Source organism: Acanthaster planci, linkage group LG11 (genome assembly GCF_054643075.1).
Source record: "Acanthaster planci isolate LZ-2023a linkage group LG11, COTS_SCS, whole genome shotgun sequence".
NCBI lineage: Eukaryota > Metazoa > Echinodermata > Asteroidea > Valvatida > Acanthasteridae > Acanthaster > Acanthaster planci.
Genome location: NC_141787.1, coordinates 9,042,136 through 9,064,416, shown reverse-complemented (window position 1 = coordinate 9,064,416; position 22,281 = coordinate 9,042,136). Strand labels below are relative to the sequence as shown.

The window sequence follows — 22,281 nt, the reverse complement described above, 5'->3', positions numbered from 1 at the left end:
TCAAATATAGCCAAATGAAGTGTCGGGTATCATGAACAAGGCAGGCGGACTTCGCAAGCCCGCGGGAAGAGAAAAAAACACCTGACTTACTGTCTGCCTTCTGCTTGGTCAGGTTGTAGTCTGCCCTCATGGACCTTGCTTTACCAATGACGTCTTGAACCAGAGAAACTTCTGCTTCTAGTTGCTCACTGTACCAGGGATGCTGACAAAAAGATTCAATCTGCGTTAAAATACTGGAGATACATGCAAGTGATATTGAGCACTCATGTATGCAAGTTGGATACAAGCCAGTGACAAGTTTAAGCATACAGTGAACCAAAACAAAACTGTATAAAAAGTAAGCCAAGTAATACGCTGTTTGTTGGGTATCGATGGTCATCCACATCATAATGAGTTAGCAGCCATGCATTCGAAGAAAGGCAAAGATTTATTAGCAATTCATGTCCTGAACAAAACGATAAGGACTCTGTACCATGTGATTACATATCCAATGTGCTCCATTCTCGGCCAATGTTCCAGGCCAAGTTCAACCAGTGACCATTTGTCAACCAGTAGCTAGTCTCACTGGTAACCTATGCATGAAATACATCCTGGATACCAGGCAAACTTGAGCAGTAACCGAAATACGGTCAGTGAACCAACTTGGGCCCTGGTTTTGAGACAAGTAGTGATCAGACTGGGGCTGCAGCTCAGTGGCATGGAAGTTAAGATTTAGGCAACAAGGGGGTGGGGCGTACCTTCTCCGTCTCAGGGTAGGGCGTGATGCATATGCTGGGCGGCTCGTTCTGGGTCCGGCGAGGTAGTCGCTGGAACAGCTCCTCGGACAGGAATGGCATGAAGGGGGAGATGAGACGCAAGGCAACGTCCAGGCAGGTATAGAGGACTTGGCGTGAGGTAGCCAGGGCTGTCGCATCCGTGCCACGCATGATTGGCTTGACGGACTCCTGCAAGGGCATAGGAAATTTTCTTTATAACAAGTTTGTTGATCTAATTATGGATGCACAAACAAGAGAGATTTCATTGTCACCTGCCTTGGCATAACCCTAAAAGTCTTCAGTCATCCAATGGGTGAAGGACAGAGAACCGTAAGAAAAACGTTAACACAACAGATGCACAAACTTGAAAGCAAGTGCCAAGAATATATGCACAAACAAAAACGGTCTTTCACAGGTCTGCCATTTACAAAAGTGCCAACTTTTCAAAAAAATGAACCAGAGACAAATTATTGCCTTACCTGCTGAACAAGCTTAACCCTACCCTCCCAAATCTGCCAGAATCTACTAGATTTCGTTGGATTTTACAAGAGTGAAGAAGGTTTAACCTTGCCACTATTACATATGGGCGGATCCGGAACCAAATTTCAGGAGGGGCCATATTTGTTCTTGGGGTGGGCCAAAACTTTGGGACTTCTTTTTGTGTAATCTTTCATGCCCTTTCTGCAGCGATGAGATTGTCAGTTTAAAAAATATCCCAAACTGGGTACAAAAAGTCTGTAAGATGTATTTTTCCTCTACCAATATTGCTTTGTATTTTCAGACAAAAGTCTGAAAAATCTCACGCCTGTTTCTGAGTGCTGAGGCTACATTTTGGTGAATTTCACATGCTCTTGGATGAGAGAGGAAAAAGACCCCCAAAAATTACCTATTTTATTTTTGAAAAAAAAATCTGTTCGCTGGGGGTGACCCTTGTTTCCCGCCTCCAATCTGCCCTTGTTACTTTATACGTGGCTCAATTTTCGAGAAAATAAAGCGCATAGAATGTACCGTTAGCTTCCTGCATGGTGGGGGATCTTGAAGGATTCAAGAGGGTTCTTTGCAATGATGCCTAGGAGGTGAAGGACCACAGAGGTTGTCAAAAAAATCAGTTTATATGAGGACATGAGCACATAAAAGAATGACGAATCGTACCAGGTAGACGTCACATAAATCGTACAGCCAGAACGCATGGATGCAGGTTGTGATTGCAGGGAAGTCATACGCCGGCCAGCCGTCCTCACAGACTTTGACAGCGCCTGCCAGCTTGCTGAGAATCCATAGGTCCATGTGACTCTCAGAACCACTCAGCTGCCCCAAAAAAGGAAAAAAATGAACACTGTGACAAATGCGGGTCATCAGAACCAGGGTTGAGATTAAAGTAAAATGAAGTATCCATGAAATAATCCCCCGGGGCCCACAGCAATCTAGGGTCTGTGGTTGACATTTTGGGTTTGCCTGAGAGGTACCCCTTCAAATATCCTTTTCCTGTATTCAACGTCAACTTTTACATGTAAAAGCACTTTGATGGTGAGCTCAGAAGTTTCCAAGTTTTCATAATGATTGCTTGAAATATCTTGGAACAGGGTAAATCCTGATGAAAAAAAAATCCCCAAATCAGGCAAAGTCCTGACAAACTACCCCTGCTGAACCTTTGTGAAGGCAGCCTTCAGGTTGGAAATGACATAGATTATCCAAAAGTCCAAGGACAAATCGGGAGGCACAAATGCTCAGACGTCTACTCCAACTGGGTTCAACATTAATTCAGATATCGCCGGTTAAAACCACAACCCACCTTTTTAGATCAAATTGTTTTTCACTTACATGTACATCAAGCAATCGCTCTCTGAATTATTCAGATAAGAAAATATTAGATCGTGAATATGTACTAATATTATGTTAATATATTTGCATACAGTGTGTAGAAAATCAAAAACAGAGACGACATGGTACGGTATGTACCCGAGTAAAACATCTCTCGTCATTCGTGCAGTCTCATCCACAGATGATATCAAAGATACTGTTCTAAAATACATCAGCAAGCAGAAACCCCCACAGTGTTGCAGACAGCTACATACGTAAAGGAAAATGTCCAAAGTTATCTACAGAATCCATCCAACGAAACGTCATTCACCAAAGACACTGGGGCAAACGTAACAGCTGTATTGAACAGAATTTCTTTCTTTGTCTATCTTGGTAAGTTCGTGCGTACCTTGAATTCGCGGAGGGGGGTGAAGTCATCTCCGAGGACCTTCAGGGCAAACTTGGTGGCATTCCACAGCTTGTTACAGAAGAACCGGTATCCCTGGACACGCAAGACGTCCAGATTGATGTCACGACCTGCGACAACGGTCATAAATGTCTGGGGTACAAACTGCAAACAATGTATCTCTCTTTATAATAGCTAGGCAAGGGCTCGTCACAATCATGCAAGACCTCGACGGCGTTTTCACTGTTGACGATCTCAAGCTAGCATTTGTCTCGCCTCACAAACTGGATCTAAACATGTCAGTAGTTAAACAGTTTGTGCAATCTTGAAACGTCGTACGAGACTCACTGTCCACCACACAGATAAAAAACTATGATCATTTCCAGTACCGTATGACTGGATCAAAAAGAGGATTTGCTGAACATAACGCTTGTCTAGGTAAAGAAAAATTAGCTGTAGAAACCAGAATTACCAAAGGCTGCCATAAACTCTACATACAGTATGTACTCAAAAACTGGAATAGCTGACTGCGGTTGCAGGTAGCTGAACTGATAAGCATACATGTACATGTATGTTAGTTCTAACACAAAACATGCATAATATTCTCTGGTGATAACTTCAAGGCGTGCAATAATACATTATGCTATGCAATAATTGCGACTCAATAATACAATTTGACTTTGAATAAACTCAACGGCACTGGGGAAAAAATATCTGTGGGCAAGACAACTCTTGATGTGGGGAAAAAGTGAAAGCAGTGTCAGTGGAGTGTTACTAACAAAATAAATGTGACACCCACAAAACACGTGGGCATCCCCTGAATGAATGCAGTCAATGCATTGTGATGCCCAACACTTGCCTTAACCCTAACCGCCTTGACCTTCTGGCTAGGATAAACCCTCAATCCTTCAAAATCCTCCAACTGCCCCCGTGAAAAAATTGGATACAAACTCAGTCCTCCAAAATCCTCCGGTATTTCTTGAATATGTTCTGTGGAAGGGGTGCCCACTGCCTCAATCCTTCAAAATCCTCCAGCAATTCCTCTCATTATGTTGAGGCAGTGTGAATGGCTGAGCATAAGCGACACAAGGTCTATCCCCCAACCTTGAGACAATGCATCCTACGCAATCAGTAATGCAATTTTGCCATGCAGCCTCAATCCTCCAAAATCCTCCAAAACCACCCGGAGGATTTTGAAGGATTGAGGATGGTTAGGATTAAATAGGATAATGTGAGATAAGCATTGTCGTGTAAACTACTGCTACACATATCACAAGGCAAAAGAAGATGGATCTGGACATACCCTGGGCTGTGTATGCACACAGAGCAAACCTCAGAGCATCCGTGCCGCACTCCGGTATGCCGTTGGGGTAGTCAGCCTTCTGGCCCTCCTTGGCCTTAGCGATCTCCCTGGGATCTAGGTTGCTATTCTCCAGCAACTTGTGTAGACTCTGATGGCGGAAAAAAGGGGACAAACGCGAGAATGAAGATGCCGTATTTTAGGGAAGTTTCAGTCAGCAAAATGTAGTGCCGTACACTTTAGGGTGCAAGGTATTTGAGCATGAACAAAAAAAACAGTACGGTACTTCAATTAAAGTTTCGTTAACATCTAAATTTATAACCAAGGTTTAGTATTTTAAATGTTTACATTTGAATTAAAAAATGCACTCTGAAAATGGACTCCAGTACTAAGCAACTGTTGTCCAGAAACTGTACAGCATGGCAGTCTTATGATTTGGTACTTTGATTGAAGTACTAAGTACTGTGGATTACCCGTGTCGAATGCTACTGGAGTACTTGTGAAATAAAGTACAAGTTGTACCACACACCCAAGGCTGGAGTAGAGTCTATAATTGCTACTGAGGGTTTGGAATAGACCACCTGTCGCATTGACAGCCAAGGACAAGATCTGGCCATATCTCATTCATAAATCACTTTGGCATCTTCACATAAATACTTCGATGATCAATTTAATACCATGTTTAATGGTCAAAACCAAGGACTCTGCTCCTTGATATTTCAGCAAGGGCATTAATACTCACACAAAGTACTCATTTGAGTACAAAGTTGCATTTGAGTACTAGTACCAATGAAAGGTGCTATAGTAATGCAACACGGACGTGAAAATATGCAAAAAAATGGTGGAGTACCTCTAGCGTAATTCCTGTGATGATGTCGATGGGGTCAATGACGTTGCCCAGTGACTTGCTCATCTTGCGGCCGTGGGCGTCCCGTACCATGGCGTGCAGGTACACCTCCCTGAAGGGCACCTTGTCCGTCAGCTTGAGGGAGAACATGACCATGCGCGCCACCCAGAAGAAGAGAATGTCGTGACCCGTCTCAAGGAGCGTGCCGGGGAAGAAGACGTCCAGGTCCTCCGTCTGAAAAAAAGGAAACCAAGTCAACAGCACTTGGGAGTTGACACTCATTACTTATGGTTAACGCTGCATGCATATTTGGTTGGCAATTAATCAAACATGAAGTGCATCCTCTCCACACACACCCAAGTGTGTATTTGCCTGCAACTGGGGACCCCCTATTGTTCCTCTTTTGTTTGTACTTTAAATTTTTTAGAAGACCACCCATATGTTTTGTACACAGTTGTCAATCGGGGACCCTCTGTCAATCGGGGACCTTATTGTCCTCTATTGTTCAGGGTCCCCAGTTGAATGCAGAAACAAACTCGCACACACAAAACTTTGGAACATGAACGATGGAACGCACACTTTGAAGTTTGAGACAATTCTTTGCAATCTGCCGTACAATGAAAACGCTGTTTCAATTTTAATTTCACAAAGCATAGTGCAGCAGTCCAGTACATGAATATTTTCCGTACAGGGGGTGAGGGGTAGTTATCTTTATGGGTGTAGTTAACTGCAAGCTCGATCAATTTCGCGGACACTTAAAAACTAACGGTCGAAGGTAATTGTCAGGTTTTACTAACCTATTATAAAAAAATGCTCCAACCGACTAATGCCCCCCCCCAAAAGAAATCGTAACTGCATACATGCCGACTAAAACCATCCCCTTGCCATTCACAAGCGTAGCCGTCTTCTAACTGAGCCAAGGTGCAACGGGCCGACAGAGCAATCTTGTTGTATGTTATACTTCAATCAATCCCACACACATTTATTTCCTCACGTGGCAGAAATATAATAATAAGACAAGTCTAAAAGACATATATATGCCAGAAGAGGTGGCAACACCTTAAAAGCAAAGCTTGTGGTAGGCATGCCCGTAAACAAAACAAACATACATATTAATATAAGAAACAACAAATGAGTGTAGCTCTAAGCAATTATAAAGTAATTGTTGAAGATGGACTGTGAAAAGAAAAGGTTAAGTTCATTTTCATGGCTACAAATACGATCAGAAGTGGTCATTGTGACAATAAAAATTATATTGCTTTACATGAGAAAGATCTTAAGTTGCCGCTTAAAGAACTTAAGAGTTCGTCCACCCCATTTACGATAATTGCCCCCAACCTTCCTATGAAAAATACGCATGTACGATGCATGCTTTTGACTCACCCACCTACGGGAATAAAAAGTTCACATCCAGTAGAGGGCACTTTGCAGGGGAAGCACAGAAGCAAAGCGCCCTTGTGTCTGGCCGCAGATTTGTACCAGAAATCCCAGATCCACGAGTGCCAATTCAGGTGAAGAAAATGGCTAGAAATCCCGTGGTTTTAAGCATACCCAAGCCTTAAGTCTAAACCCCTGAGTGTGTGGAAAATGACACTTTGAAATTACACTGGAGGCCTTAGGACTGCTTAGGACGAAAGGTTTCCACAGGGAGTGTACACTTATATCTGAGAGCATCTCGCAAAACACCTACCTGGTTGGGCCAGCCAAATATGGAGAACGGAAAGAGAGCCGACGAAAACCACGTATCCAGCACGTCCTCATCTGTGACGAGAACGATGGCAACAAAAGGACAAGCATGATCTGGGTATTAAGATGCTCGATTGGTCATTTCTCATCCAATCCCACCCAGGCTGTGATGCAACTCTGGGCTGTCTTTTTCAATTCTCACTCCAATCTCTGACGCAACTATTTCTCTTTTCTCAGATCAGTGCTGTGACGTTCAGTGATGCTCTGCATATCGAGTATCTAGCAAACTTGAATCCCCTTCTGTCCTTGGTTTGATAAGCTCACTGATTCGAGAATCATTTGAGAATACATACCGTTTATTGGTACTTCTATCACTGGGTCTCCATTACATTATCTCATTGAATGATTGCTTAACATGTTTTTACAGCGGTGCATAACATCAGTATAAACCCATTTGAATGAAATTGTTTGCAAAGGCAGACCTCGTATGACATTTTATCTGTAAGGCAGCATGGGCAAACAAAGCCAGTCTAAGTAGTCAGAAATAAAGGAGGGCACGCTAAATATTAGACTGTTAACATGTCAAATCAAGGAAATGTAGTCAAATAGCTCATTTAACCAAGATACTAATTGCCATGATTGATTGGCTTAAGTCTGCTTTCTTCAGGTTAATGCATCTTGTATGGGGGGTCCTAAACTTTTGCAAAGGAAGGTGAAGAGTCTCACTGACTGCACTTGTGCACAAATACACTCCTACCACTACAATTTTTTTGAACAGAACTAAGAACGATGGCTTCTCTCTGTTGGAAACGGAGATTCTTTGCAACATCAACAAAACAACAGACACCCCAATTCAAGTACAATCTCTGTGGCATGCACACCTTGTACATATGGTCTCATTTTCGTGCGATGTGAATACGGATGCAAGCGAAATTGGTTCATGCAATGTGTACTGAGTCCGTCATGGTTTGTCCCTCCACAGCCCCTCATTTGTACATCATTTTGCGCGTCGTTTCTCGGTGTTGGTGCGCCTAAAAATGTGTGAATGGTACGTCGGGAACAAGACCCAGGGGTGTGTCACTGGACTCCAAATATAGTCATCTGTGTATACAACTGACGTACGTGCCCGGGGGGGGTCCGATGGTGCATCTTACAATTGACAGGCACATTACAGTGACAACAGCGATTGTGGGGTTTTTTTGCAATGAATCCTTCAGCTGTTGCCTTGGGCAAGCTACTTTACCTTGTTCAAGTGAGATCTTCTCAGCAGGGACGTTGAAGCGTTCAGCCGCTGCCTGTAGAGCCTCTGCCTCCGACCGGCCGCTGACCCAGTACTTGTTGTCGACATTCTATCATCAAGGATGATAAATCATTTCTTCAGGTATGCAAAATTCTTCAGACACAACACAATGTTATGAGTCAGTGGAGAATTTGAAGCACTTTTTTCAACAATTTGAAGCATGTTTTCAACAATTTGAAGCACGTTTTCAACAATTTGAAGCACGTTTTCAACAATTTGAAGCACGTTTTCAACAATTTCTACCAGGAGGCGGCAAGGACCTATGAGAGTCTCTTTCCACAATGGCCGACAGGGGATACTGGTGGATTCTACATGATTTATGTATGACGGTAATGTCACGTGTTGACGGCACTATGGTGGGTGAGAGGACTACACAGCGTCTGTGGAATAGTAACACACTGATGCAACTGGAGAAGTGAGACTACCCTCCCACAGGCTTTAACCCTGCGAAGCACTTGGGAAGTTTTCATAATTCACTCTTAAAATGTTCAGGAATTAGTATCTGAGTCAAACTTGCCTGAGAACTGACATTAAACGTCCCAATAACAATTCCAAATTGCCAGTCACAAAGCAAATACCCAGTTCTGTTTGCTTCAATGCACTGCCATTCCCTGAATGACCAGGCATTGGATACAACGGACAGTCAGTGTTTTTCACCCAGCCATGTCATAAATTTGCTCCAAAAATGGCATAGGTGCTATCTGACTGTACAAGAGGTCTCATGTCACGGTCACGTCCCAGTGCAGTCAATGACCTTATGACTGCCAGTCTGACAGAGTGCTTGGCCAACGAGACTGAACAAAATGAAAAATGAAAGGCGTACGTGTAACCATGGGAGATTTTGGGGTGAGTTGAACTCCCGAAGGGTTAAGGCAACAGAGCTGTCTGTGAAGTCATTGCCCAAAGTTGAAACAAGGGCCGTTTGGAAGAAAACAAAGACTGCAAATGGTTCAGTGCACTGCTTCAAAAACAGAAGTCAAGTCTTCCTTCAAGTCGTAACTCAGCACAATCGTTTCTGGAAAGGTCAAATGACTTACATCACCGGGGGGAACACTGTCGTCGCTGACGGTGACAAAGTAACACGGAATACGATGCCCCCACCACAGCTGGCGAGATATACACCATTGCCTGCAATGGAAGAATGAATCGGGAAATGTACAGTAGTAAAGTACAAATGGAAGGGAATGTACCAATGCAATAAGTACTTGGGTCAAAAAACGTAGGACAGAACGTGAAAACCGGTGAGGATTTGTGAGCGCTGATTCCATCGAGCCGCTGGAGGCAGAAATTAGCTGAGCAAAAGTTACATCCTCTGCAAAAAAAAAACAGGCCCCCTGTCAACATGTCATATTTCGTGGCTGGATCTCGGTTCAAAACAAGAGTCTGCTAAGCATTATTTCTGGCTCACCAACTCTGGGATACTGGACCAGGGTTTAATTTCGATACACATGATTTTTCTCCACACAGAACCTCTCTCCATTTTTTGGCGATCTAAATAGAGCAAATGGGGATGTCCATGTAGGCTTGAACATTCCTGCCAGAGTTACACACATGTATGCACTGCAACGACACAGCGTTTCAGATTTGAAATTTGCGATATCAGGCTTATACAGTTATGAGCGTCATTCAACAAATTTGGGGTCCAAAACTTTGGTGTCCCTTTTACATGCGACCTCTGGAAATTAAAATGGAAATATCACTCATATTGGTTTCAAATTACATTTGTATGCCAGGTAATTAGCATTTACTTAATCTTGGAAAAGAATGGCATTCTAAACTTCCAAAATTGGAAGTCAGATATGACAGGGGCACAAGAAATTGAACCCCAACTTTATAGAATGAAGCAACAACTTGTGGGGGCGCTGTCATTGTTGTGAAAATTCAGCTACTCAGTGGTTTGCAATCTGAGCAACTTCCCAACCCATTTGACAATGAAAAACATTATGTAGCTTATGACCTGCTGTCAGCACTTCCTGTTACTGCTTGACAGGTGCACACTGGGCCATCAGACGGTGGTTTTTTTCTCAGCCTCACCTGATGTTTGTCAGCCAGTTGTTCCAGGTCTTGATGTGCATGTCGGGGACAATCTTCAGCTGGCCTTCTTCCACAGCCGCTATTGCGCGCTTCGCCATGTCGTTGCAGTCTACGTACCACTGCGGCTTCAGCAGCGGCTCAACTATATCCTTGGAGCGACTGGAATTGAGACAAAAACCAACGTATCTTATGTACATAGAAATGTTTGCATTTGCCTTCCATATCTTGTACATCTCTACATATTCCGTACAAGGTGAGGAATGGTTTTCCAAACTAAGACGTCCCAATGGGACTTTGACACTTTGCAACAAAGTACTCTATCTTATAAGTGTGGCAGAGGCAGAAATCAGTTACAGTAAATGTAGTTTTTTTTATAGTAATAGAGCCCCTTTGATTTAAAAATTTGTATTTTTTTTCAAAGTTTCCCTTCATTTTCTTGGTAGTGTGTACCCCCTTTTTATAATTTATTTAAGCCCAAGCCCCTCCCACTGTAAGACTTTAAGCCCCATTCATTGTGCATTACAGCAGACACCAGTGTAGAATGGAAGTATCTCTCTCCCACCCGGTGTGGGTTCCGTCTACTGCAGTCGTGGGTGAGTGTCTTTACGTTCTTGTGTATGAGTGCTAATTAATTCACTTCTTAGCGAGTTCCCCCCCCCATCCTAACATGCTTAAGTTTAGCATTCATTTGCACTGTGAGTTGTTCCACTGTGTGCCAACTTTCCAGATTACATTGGACATGGGGGCCATATATAAGTACCTACAAAATATTGCTCAAAGTTGTAGTGATGTGAAAAGTAATCAAGTGAAACGCCGCTATAACGAACAAGACGGGGTCCACGCTAAATGTTAGGTACAGCTGTCGTTCGGTATAACGAATTTAACTGCCGAACGTTTCGTTGCCATGTTGAATAGCGCCCTCGCTTGTCTAACCGAAATGCACCCTCTTGTGATACCTTGGCTAGCTGTTTTCGTGATGTTTTGCCGTTGCATTCAAGTTTAAGGTTTCTAGAAATGTATCTGTTAATTATTTTTGTCTTTGTTTAAACTTGAGTCAAAAAATTGATATCACGTTTATCCTAAAAGTCGTGAAACTACCACTTAGGATCGATCTCTGATGCATGCTGTGGCGAATCTCGGTTGATTTGTGTATCAGCGGCACCCTTTTTAGACTATTGCTAGTGCAATGCCACCGTGCGCATACGTGCGGTTTTCTTCCACATCCGATCATGTAGAGTCGCAAAACCAGTGTCTATAGAATACCGTTGACAACTGGTGGCTTTCCCTTCTAATTCTTGGGAAATTAATGGCCACTTGTCACTTTCAAACATAAAAAATACCAACTGTTATCATGTTGACGTTTGGGAATTACAAACGGCAACTGAATAGTGTTCGGTAGGTTCTGTGCACAAATTATTGGGAGCCAAGGACGCTGTTCGGTACAGCCAAATGTTCGGTATAGCGGTGTTCGGTAGAGCGGTGTTCCACTGTAACAATTGTGCATTGCATGTGAGCAGCGAGAGCGTGAGTGAGTTGGATTACTTATAGTCACTTTTCACTTCACTACAATATTTACCCTAACCCTCTAGGGTGTATGTAAAATCACACTGAGATTGGAAGACTTGGGGCTGTTAGGGTAAACCAATATTCAGTAGGTGAAGGTTTCGCAAACACAACCTCTTGAAGTGTGACTGTCTTTGTCATCTGAAGTTTTCCCTAACTTCACACAAAGACAGGGATGACTTTTGCTTTGTAATATGAGCAATATCTAGAAAATACATGTATCTACCTAGAATCTCTACAAAAAGAGTGCTTAACATCTGTATGTGTAACCATATAAGCTGAGAAGCATACATTTCCGCCAGTAACCTGAACCGCTTGCTAAGCAGTTATTTCCCGCGCTTTAGCTCTTTCTTACCTGCATACAGGCACCACCATGGGGTTATCCTTGGTCTCTTTGTACAACCCTCGCTCCTTAAGCGCAGCAAGTACCGCCTTCCGGGCATCAAATCGCTTCATGCCCTGAAAGCAGAAGGCATCTGAGCTAGTCATTGCCAGCTCCAAACTGAAAACACTGCAGCTACTGACCCAAAACATAAATTAGCAAAGAAGCAGGGACAAGTAACTTGTATGACCCAAGATACTGGACAGTTATCGGCTCTGTGCTAAGCAAGTACATATACACGCACGTCTGATTTTCATATTTCACTCTATCATAAACTCTCATGCTGAGCAATTCATTAGAAACACAAAAATTATTTAAAAACACAATTAGAATCGTACATGTGTTAAGGTTAAAATTGAAACAAACACGAAATAAAAACAATACTAAATGGTGATTTTTATCCAAGCCTTTCTTCCAATAAAAACTGAAAGATAAAATTATTAGTAGATATCCTAAAACGACAAAAAAAGATTCTTGTAATCATCCCTACAAGCACGGTTAACAATCCAGCGGGCATACTTAGTCCTTTTGTAGGGAACACTACAAGGTACAGGTCACAGTACTTTTGGAGAACTTTCAACCTTCATTGTAGGTTCAATAACCTGTTGTCTTCGACCGTGGCACGGACACCAGTGTTTACGGGGCACCAAACCTTAAAACGTTCTGAATTACACATAACATAAATTTTGCCAGATTGGTCAATCACTTGGAGCCAGGCTCTAGGGTGAGGTGGTCATGCCAGTATATAGCTGATTTTGTTTATCAGTATGGAGGGAACCCTTCACGTGAAAATAGTTGTCTGCTATGTCCTTCACCGTGAACGCAGCGAGACTTGCAACCGACAGCAAGGTGAGTGATAATGAGATTTTACAAAATAGTTCACCTTGGGCTGTTCAAGTGTGGCTGCCTTAAGCGATCTAACTATATTTCATTCTCAAACCTGCCCACAGCTGCACCAATCTCACCTTGAATTGCTCGCAGACATCTGTGATGTTCCCGTCGTCCGCGATCATGGTAAGGAACTCCAACTCGTGGCGTTTGCCGACCTCGTAATCGTTGGGGTCGTGGGCTGGGGTGATCTTCACGGCACCTTTCATTGAGAGGTTGCAAAAGACGCATTAACGTACAGCCTGAATTACAAACAAAATGAATGAGATTTTTCTACCATTGTGGTACACTGTTATGATCATTTAACATAAGCCGTAAAACCCTCAGAATTTATGTTTTCAATTAAAATCGAAGTCAATTCATGTTAATTTTATCACACGAGAAAGCACTATCAACTGCAAACAGGCAATGCTCGAGGCAAGCAACGACGGTGATCTCAAGGGAGTCAAATGAACTAGCTATTCAACTCACCAGTTCCAAAGTTCATGTCAACAAACTCATCACAGAGGATGGGCAAGGAGCAATTACGGAAGGGATGGATGACACGCTTGCCATGCAGGTGCTTGAAACGCTCGTCGTTGGGATGGACGGCGACGGCTGTATCTCCAAGCATGGTCTCAATACGGGTCGTTGCAACAATCAGTTCCTCGTCTAAATGCAAAGAGACACATGTAGACCCACACTTAGGGCGAGTTAAATGTTACTGGGGACTTTTGGAGAATGCACCACATCAACTTTAATTTTTGGCCAAGAGGCTCTGATAAACCCAAGAAATATCTCCAAGTAATATTCAGTGCGCTGCCACCTTCATAGGATGGAGCTGTCGCTATAGTGAAATATCTAAAGACGGATTCTGTAATTGAAGGTCAATGTGTGCAGACTGAAACCTCAAGTTAATCTTCAGTAAATTACACAGCCAAAAAATACATTTTAAAGCTAGATTTACCCGTGCCCTCAACCTTGTAGGCAAAGTAGACCAGCACACCAAACTCGACCTTCTCCTTGTAGCCAGGCACAAAGAGCAGGGTCCGTCCTGGCAGCTCACGCTTGTCGACCTGTGCAAATTACATGAGTAAGAACAACAGCTTTTCTCTAACCCTCTCTCACCGTGGACATGGCGTGTTACTGTTGCATCTCAAGTCTGGACAGGTGTTTCCACAGTACAGTGTGTGCAAACCATATGCAGAAAGGTATGAGACGGAAAGAACCCCCTCTGCTTTGTGTTGGTCATTGTCTCTCAGGAATCTGGGGAATTCCTTTCAGACATCTTGGGGGGATGTGTTCAATAACAATAGTCTGGAATGTGTATAGGGATTGGACATGTTGGGGGGGTACCCCTCGGTCTCATTTCTTGCTGGGTGTAATGCAAACATTATCCCTTACCCCCTAGGCTCCTGCACTAGAAGCACAACCCTAACCCCCTAGGCTCCTGCACTAGAAGCACAACCCTAACCCCCTAGGCTCCTGCACTAGAAGCACAACCCTAACCCCCTAGGCTCCTGCACTAGAAAGCACAACCCTATCCCCCTAGGCTCCTGCACTAGAAGCACAACCCTAACCCCCTAGGCTCCTGCACTAGAAAGCACAACCCTAACCCCCTAGGCTCCTGCACTAGAAAGCACAACCCTAACCCCCTAGGCTCCTGCACTAGAAAGCACAATCCTATCCCCCTAGGCTCCTGCACTAGAAGCACAACCCTAACCCCCTAGGCTCCTGCACTAGAAAGCACAACCCTAACCCCCTAGGCTCCTGCACTAGAAGCACAACCCTAACCCCCCAGGCTCCTGCACTACAAAGCACAACCCTAACCCCCTAGGCTCCTCCACTAGAAGCACAACCCTAACCCCCTAGGCTCCTCCACTAGAAGCACAACCCTAACCCCCTAGGCTCCTCCACTAGAAGCACAACCCTAACCCCCTAGGCTCCTGCACTAGAAGCACAACCCTAACCCCCTAGGCTCCTCCACTAGAAGCACAACCCTAACCCCCTAGGCTCCTGCACTAGAAGCACAACCCTTACCCCCTAGGCCCCTGCACTAGAAGCACAACCCTAACCCCCTAGGCTCCTGCACTAGAAGCACAACCCTAACCCCCTAGGCTCCTGCACTAGAAGCACAACCCTAACCCCCTAGGCTCCTCCACTAGAAGCACAACCCTAACCCCCTAGGCTCCTGCACTAAAAGGCACACTATCCAACAGGTACTCGTACCTGTCTATGTACTTGAACATGCAGGTCACTGTACCAAACCTGATAAACTCCAACGGAATCGGCCCATTGGAGTTTGAGTGATACGGTATGGATTGGTCTATGCAGTATAGGATGACTTGCACAGAACAGTACCAAACCTGACAAAACCAAGCATAGTCCAACAATTGGTACAGCAAGCCAGACACTGCAGACAATGAACCCTGGGTGTCCCAACTCACACATAATCCAACACAAAAACAAATTCAACAAGTTCCTCAGGTACGGTACCAAACCTGCCAAAACCTCACAAAACCTGCTGTTGGAGTATGGCAGGTTTGGGGTAGTTAGGGTGAAAGAGTCATTCCTGGAACGTTGGCTTTAGATGCAACTTATTGCCTAGACAGTATTAGAAGGCAAAAAAAATGGCACTGTGAGCATTCTAGCCTTGCAAACACTGTGGTGAAATGCAACGACGGGCTTCAATGTTGCAGAGGTCAACCTCATCGCAATACCTCCAAGTCACAAGCTATTCAAATGCGTTGCAAACACCTTTGTCATTATTTACCCAGTTACAAATTTGGCTACTTGTGACTGGTCTTGAGACTAGTCTCATGACTGACTTTGTGTCTGGTTTGTGACTAGCCTCATGGTCTTACACGTCTGGTCTCCTGGTGGTCTTGACAACACTGAATTCAGGTAGGGTATGGAAACCCAATCCACAAGGTGGCCGTAGTGGGAATCGGACCCAAAGCCGCAGAAGCCAACGGTGGGGGAAAGCACCCGACTGAATCCCCTTATCATGCGACATCTGCAAACCGTACCTCAATATCAGAGATGGCGCTCTTGAGCGTGCACGACCAGTTCACCAGTCGGTTGCTGCGGTAGATGGTGCCATCCTGGTGCATGCGTATGAAGGCCTCCTGCACGGCGTTGGCCAGCTTGGGGTCCATGGTGAAGCAGGCACGGTCCCAGTCCACGGAGGAGCCCATCAGACGAATCTGGTTGTAGATGCGGTCACCTTTCCTGGAGGAAAACAGGGGAAAAAATACATATAAAGGTCTCACAAAAGCAAGGTGAGAAGGTGTTTTTGTTCCTTCCAACCAATGCAACATCTGCACAAACTCATATGGCCCGGATTGCACAAAAGTAATTTCCACTTTAACTGGTTTGGTAAATTTAGGTCTTAAATTCCAACTTTCAATGTGAAACCTTTGGGTGATAATTGTGTTCATCTGGCTTTCAAGCACCAGCCTAACTTCAACACTTGGCCTCTTGTGCGAAGAGTGTACGGACTTTGTTGCACAAGTACACATGTACATGTAGTTGACCCTGATCAGAATGATCTTCGAGTCTCAATAACTAATTGACTCTTACAGGAATTACTTCAAATCAGAATTAGAGTGAAGTACATGTAAAGTACAGATAACTGTGTGTAAAGGATTTTAAAGATGGGCCATTCCATGAGGTTGGGGCACAATTCGTGATGGTGTCCTTGTTACATGGATAACTGTTACCGTGTGTCATGACCGGTAGAGTAGGTCATTTACTCTGTAAAAATAACAAACACCTCTGTATTCAGCCTTACAATGTGTACATGTATAACAATGTCAATCTGGAATCCACATGCAGGGAAATAGCTGTTCATTTTTATGGAACCCATGTAACAATTGACACCGTGCTCCAACCTCATGGAATGACCCAGATCTACCCTTACGGAAAAATTATCCTGAACTTTCTCAATATATATTTAGACACGATACCCTACGAAATACTTTTGTACTGCTTAACTTAAATATAAGAAGGATACACGACCTTATTCACACTCATCAACCTTCGGAATGCATGGAATCAAATGGGATGTGCACGAGATTAAATGCAAGACAAAAACGCAAGCAGGTTGGCTGAGAAGAAAGATAAGGGTGACACTGTCACTAGAAACGTGTACATGAGAATGCTGACTCCTTACTCGTTCTTCCACTTCCAGACTTCCTCCACGAACTTATCCCTCCCGAGGTCGTGCCTGGATAGCTTCTTCTCCCTCCACAGTTTCTTCTCGACGACGACCTGCGTGGCGATGCCGGCGTGGTCACATCCCGGGTTCCAGAGGGTCATCTCCCCTCGCATGCGATGCCTGGAGGCCGAGAAAAAAAAAAACAACTTCTAATAAACTCTGGTGCTTCAGCTGGACATGCCAACATCCGTCACATGGACAGCAGTATGAAGTTCAAAAAGTTATCAACGAAGGCTCCAACTTAGTTTGGTTTTATTTGATATAAACACAAACACACCCAAGTGTGTATTTGCCTGCAACTGGGGGACCCCCTATTGTTCCTCTTTTGTTTGTACTTTAACTTTTTTACAGGACCACCCATATGTTTTGTACACAGTTGTCAATCGTGGACCCTCTGTCAATCAGGGACCTTATTGTCCTCTATTGTTCAAGGTCCCCAATTGAATGCAGAAACAAACTCACACACCCCTACTTCCCTACATACCTAGTGTGGACTTTCCTTTCTTTTCGTGAAGTCAAGAAAACTCAGCTGGTTTTAGGTACAAGGCTTCCTTGACTATTCCTCTTCCTTTTACGACAGATGACCGCGACCCAAAAATGCCTCTGAACTTCTTTTTCAGAGAAGGGGAAACGTCCTGTGGACATGTGTAAGTCCACAGAACGTCTTCCTTTCCTGCATCATGTTCCCAAGTCCACACTAGGTATGTAAGGTTAGCACACTCAAGGCTACCTTAAGCTGACATTTGCTTTTGTACACTTGAGAAAACAAGGTGACAAATGTCACTTTTCTTGCACTGTGAGGACTCTTTTAAGCTGGATACTTGATTTCTTGGTTTCCTTGACTGTTGCTCTTCCTTTTGTTAGACATAACCTCAACTCCAAAATGCCTCTGAAACTGTTTTCAAGAAAGCTTTAGTGTGCAGCATCCGCACACTATAAGCCAATTTTTCCTCCCCTATCATCTAGCTGGCTATACACAGATGTGGATCCCTGGGTCCATATGTGCCTGTGTTAAAAGTTGGCCCAGTGCCAGAGTTTACTGAGACAGGATGATGCCGTCATACACTCTGACTCTGCCCGAGGCTTGGAGTAACCCTCATGTCTATGGGACATGGCTGCAGCCGCTTGCTAGTGGCTTCCATACGCATGTGTGTCATTTCCAGCTGTAGTCGCAAACTTATGGGACATGGCTGCAGCCGCTTGCTAGTGGCTTCCATACGCATGTGTGTCATTTCCAGCTGTAGTCGCAAACTTATGGGACATGGCTGCAGCCGCTTGCTAGTGGCTTCCATACGCATGTGTGTCATTTCCAGCTGTAGTCACAAACTTATGGGACATGGCTGCAGCCGCTTGCTAGCGGCTTCCATACGCATGTGTGTCATTTCCAGCTGTAGTCGCAAACTTATGGGACATGGCTGCAGCCGCTTGCTAGTGGCTTCCATACGCATGTGTGTCATTTCCAGCTTAAGTCACAAACTTTCCAATCTATGTAGCTGTATTAACAGCATACATGTATATTTATCTGCCCCCACTGGAAGTAACCCTCATTAGCAAAGAGGCGCTAGGTACATTGTAGGTAGGAATTAATCACTTCGTGCCGGGGTTCCTGATACCGGAGACCTTAGGTTTACAAGTATAGCCGGGGTGCTCGAAATTGGACCAAGGGGCAGGGCCTTGAAACCAAAGACCATACTTGGAACAAAAGACTGAGCTGCTGGGAATTGCCAACTTTTTTTTAGTTGTCAATAGCGGAGGTAATCCGTCACTGTTTTGAAACAGTGTACCACTATTTGTTGCATTCTGGGAAAGTGGATTATCATCAGGGACAAAAGCACCCCAGCGCTCCAATACCGCTGCACGCTAATCTGGCCGCACTTGAAAAGACGCCAGCAGCGCGCTGGGCCAATTTTGGGAACAAGAGAAATTATGCAACACCGCACAAGCTGGGCTCTCTTTACACGGCGGAGGCCCGGCTGAAATACTTGGGTGTCAATGGAGGTTGCATGTCAGATTAGAGAAGGTAGGTGTAGACACTCAGTAAATGAAGTTATGAATTTTTTGAAGAATTTTGAAAACGGAAAAAAAAAATCTTGAAAATCCCCTGGGAACTCGTCATGCAAATTCTAATTAAACCCGGCAGCATACATGTATGGTCAATGCATCTGGGCGCCCATACATCCCAACATAAACTGGTCACCTGTGCCCAGCCTGTGCCGTGCCAAATGCCCATGAGCCTGTGCGCTCATGCAGTCACTTGCCACCTCAGGGACATCTTTGCTATGTGCAAGCATGCCAGCTCTCGCGCTGGAATGGACGGGCGACTCTAAGAACACTACCTGCCCATAACTGACTACTCACCACCTCGTGAGGACATCCTCCACAGTGTTGGTGAGGGCATGACCAACGTGTAAGCTACCTGTCACATTGGGTGGGGGGATGCAGAGCATGAATATGCCCCTGGGGTTGGGATCTCTTATGCTTTTCCTCTGTAATGTCAAAATCACACAATAAATATCAATCAAGGCTTCAATGCCAATAGGAAGGGGCCACTTTTGAAGTATCTTCAGGGGAAACAACAGCCTTATGTACTATTTACTAATGTACTCATTCCATGAGGTTGGGGCACTATTTGTGATGGTGTCCATGGTTACGTGGGTTCCATAAAAATGAACAGCTATTTCTCTGCACGTGGATTCCAGATTGACATTGTTATACATGTACATCTTGCAAGGCTGAATACAGAGGTGTGTGTTATTTTTACAGAGTAAATAACCTACTCTACAGGTCATGACAGGTGGTAAAAGTTACCCATGTACCGTAACAAGGACACCATCACAAATTGCCCCAACTTCATGGAATGACCCAATCATGTCTCACAATGTTTACTACAATGCACTGGTGGGATAAAATGACATCCATCTGTATATATACTGCTGCCATAAGCATGAGTACAATTATCTCTTTTTCAAGAAGGTTCTGTGTAACCATCGTTTTGAATCTTCCAAGGAAATTATCTCCACAACTGGAAATGGTATAACTGAACCTCTCGCTTTCTTGTGACCAAATGCAACTTGTACGTGCTGCTTCTACTAACATATGACACACCCCATTCTATTCCACCGTGCACTACGGTAAACGTCATCGGTACATAGGACTATTGGGAGATGGTATTCAATGTTGCGTACCAACGACTCGGTGCCTCTTAACATTTTCTGACGCATCCAAAAATACCAGAAATCTAATATACATGATCTACTGGAAACAGCTTGATTACTACAGCGACCTGAAATATACGGATCTTGAAAGTCAGAGGGCCAGACATTTTGATTCTAACAGAATTGTTCTCAAAGGCAAATTTAGTTGGAATTTTCATGTGTGGATAATAACACATTGAAAGAGCTTTTTGTGCATATTATGAGACAAGGCCAATATTAACATCAACAATTAAAGAACCATGATATGCAAGGTATCGATCCTACAGTTGAAAAGCAGGGCATGTAAATGAACGGTTGCACACTGTATTATAAATTGATTCCTATCAGAAAGTAACAAAAAAGGAAGAATATTAAACCTTTTTGACCTTTTTACTGATAGTTTGAGAACAGAAGTGACCAAGCTTCTTGAGGGTCACAAGATTGCAGCAAGTGTACAACTGGGGGGTCCAAACCTAAGGAAGCTGATAGAGATCACATGAAACTGCACATGGGACAGTGCTTTATGAAAACACGTGTTGTTGTCTGGACATTGGTTGTATATCGTATTCCACAAAGGTTTCAGACTCAGACGAATCTCAAGGATCTCCTTCCCATACAGGAAGGGACATGTGCTATGAGCATCCCCTCGGAGGAAAAACAGGGGATTCCTTCAATGCTGAGGGAACAATCTGAGGCAAACAGGGTTACACAACAGGTCACACCGACCAACAGCCCTGTGTGATGCAAGGGAATACCTTTCATGCCTTCTTAGGTTATGCAGTATCCAACATCTTTACCGAGATACAATATGTCTAGTCTCACAACGTGCAAGTCCAAAATCTGATCACCTGACATGCCTGATCACACTGACTCAGTTTTGAGTTGTCTCCTTTTTTTGTTGAGAAAAGCCAGGACAAATAAGTTTCCACACTCACTCCATATTCCGGCTTGAAGAATCCCTGCTTCTCCCACCACGGGTACCAGGCAGCCTCAACATAGGCAGGACTGTAGGCATCAGGCAAGGGACCGCTCACATCTGGGAGAAGAGCACAGAATACTACCAGTTTTTTTATGACAGTCAGCTACTCGTTGCCTTTCCAGTGTCAGGATACACATACATAAAGTCACATTTTAGTAAGCATTACATGTACATCCGACAGCTGGGTGTTCACACTTGCCTTGAAGTTGAGCAGCAAAACAACGCATCCATTTGCATCACAAAACAAGGTGTCAGAAATGGCCAACACAGGGTGACACCAAGACACCATTTTGACCTAACACAGAGTCAGGCCCAGGCATGCAGGTGAATGCAGCTGGCAATATTTCTCATTTTGAGCCAAATCTTGCATCGTCTCTTCGCATAAGCATCACGGAAAAGAAACTACATGTAGCTGTGTATATATCCAGAACTGACAAAAATGTTCATGACTCACAAATACAACATGTGACCAGCTCTGCACAAAGGTGCATTATGTCACATAATTTTGAATTTAACTTAAATAATATAATTGCTCACATCCTCAGCTTTCATTTGATATATAATTTATTCCAGTGGCATTTTGCGTTTTGGAGTTTTGGATTTTCCATTTGCATATTCCTACAATTTCATTTTACCAGACAAGCTTTTTGAGATAATGCCCTTTGAACATAACGAACAGAAACATTCAACTTAAATTAGACACTCTCTTGGTTTTCCTTAGCAAGACAGGCTTTCTGGTCAAGCAATTGGCCTCCAAATATTTTCACCCTCTGCACATGGAATGGTCCATGAGGCATTTTTGCATTGCGCAACTTAATACACCTTTTTGCAGAGCGGGTCACACTTGCAATGGTCCCTGCGGTGCAAATGCAGTGCTCCATTTTTTTTTTAACTTCTCCCCTTCCCCCTTCTCTTCAGTGTTTCATATTGGCATCCCCCAAAAGCACAA

At 44.0% G+C, this 22,281-nt stretch overlaps 1 protein-coding gene across 1 annotated transcript in view; it reads right to left on the bottom strand.

Moving 5' to 3' along the window:
• vars1 (valyl-tRNA synthetase 1) overlaps positions 1-22,281 on the bottom strand; it is a 32,285-nt gene that overhangs the window by 5,991 nt on the left and 4,013 nt on the right. Inside the window, exons 3-20 of the mRNA XM_022243454.2 lie at positions 21,289-21,389; positions 19,518-19,645; positions 17,115-17,279; positions 15,970-16,171; positions 13,908-14,016; positions 13,433-13,612; positions 13,039-13,163; positions 12,047-12,150; positions 10,129-10,287; positions 9,132-9,222; positions 8,038-8,143; positions 6,799-6,869; positions 5,112-5,342; positions 4,265-4,412; positions 2,965-3,092; positions 1,908-2,063; positions 738-944; positions 91-202 (exon numbers count right to left, since the gene is read on the bottom strand). Coding sequence (XP_022099146.2) covers positions 91-202; positions 738-944; positions 1,908-2,063; positions 2,965-3,092; positions 4,265-4,412; positions 5,112-5,342; positions 6,799-6,869; positions 8,038-8,143; positions 9,132-9,222; positions 10,129-10,287; positions 12,047-12,150; positions 13,039-13,163; positions 13,433-13,612; positions 13,908-14,016; positions 15,970-16,171; positions 17,115-17,279; positions 19,518-19,645; positions 21,289-21,389 — 2,523 coding nt within the window. The remainder of the gene's footprint in view (positions 1-90; positions 203-737; positions 945-1,907; positions 2,064-2,964; positions 3,093-4,264; positions 4,413-5,111; positions 5,343-6,798; positions 6,870-8,037; positions 8,144-9,131; positions 9,223-10,128; positions 10,288-12,046; positions 12,151-13,038; positions 13,164-13,432; positions 13,613-13,907; positions 14,017-15,969; positions 16,172-17,114; positions 17,280-19,517; positions 19,646-21,288; positions 21,390-22,281) is intronic.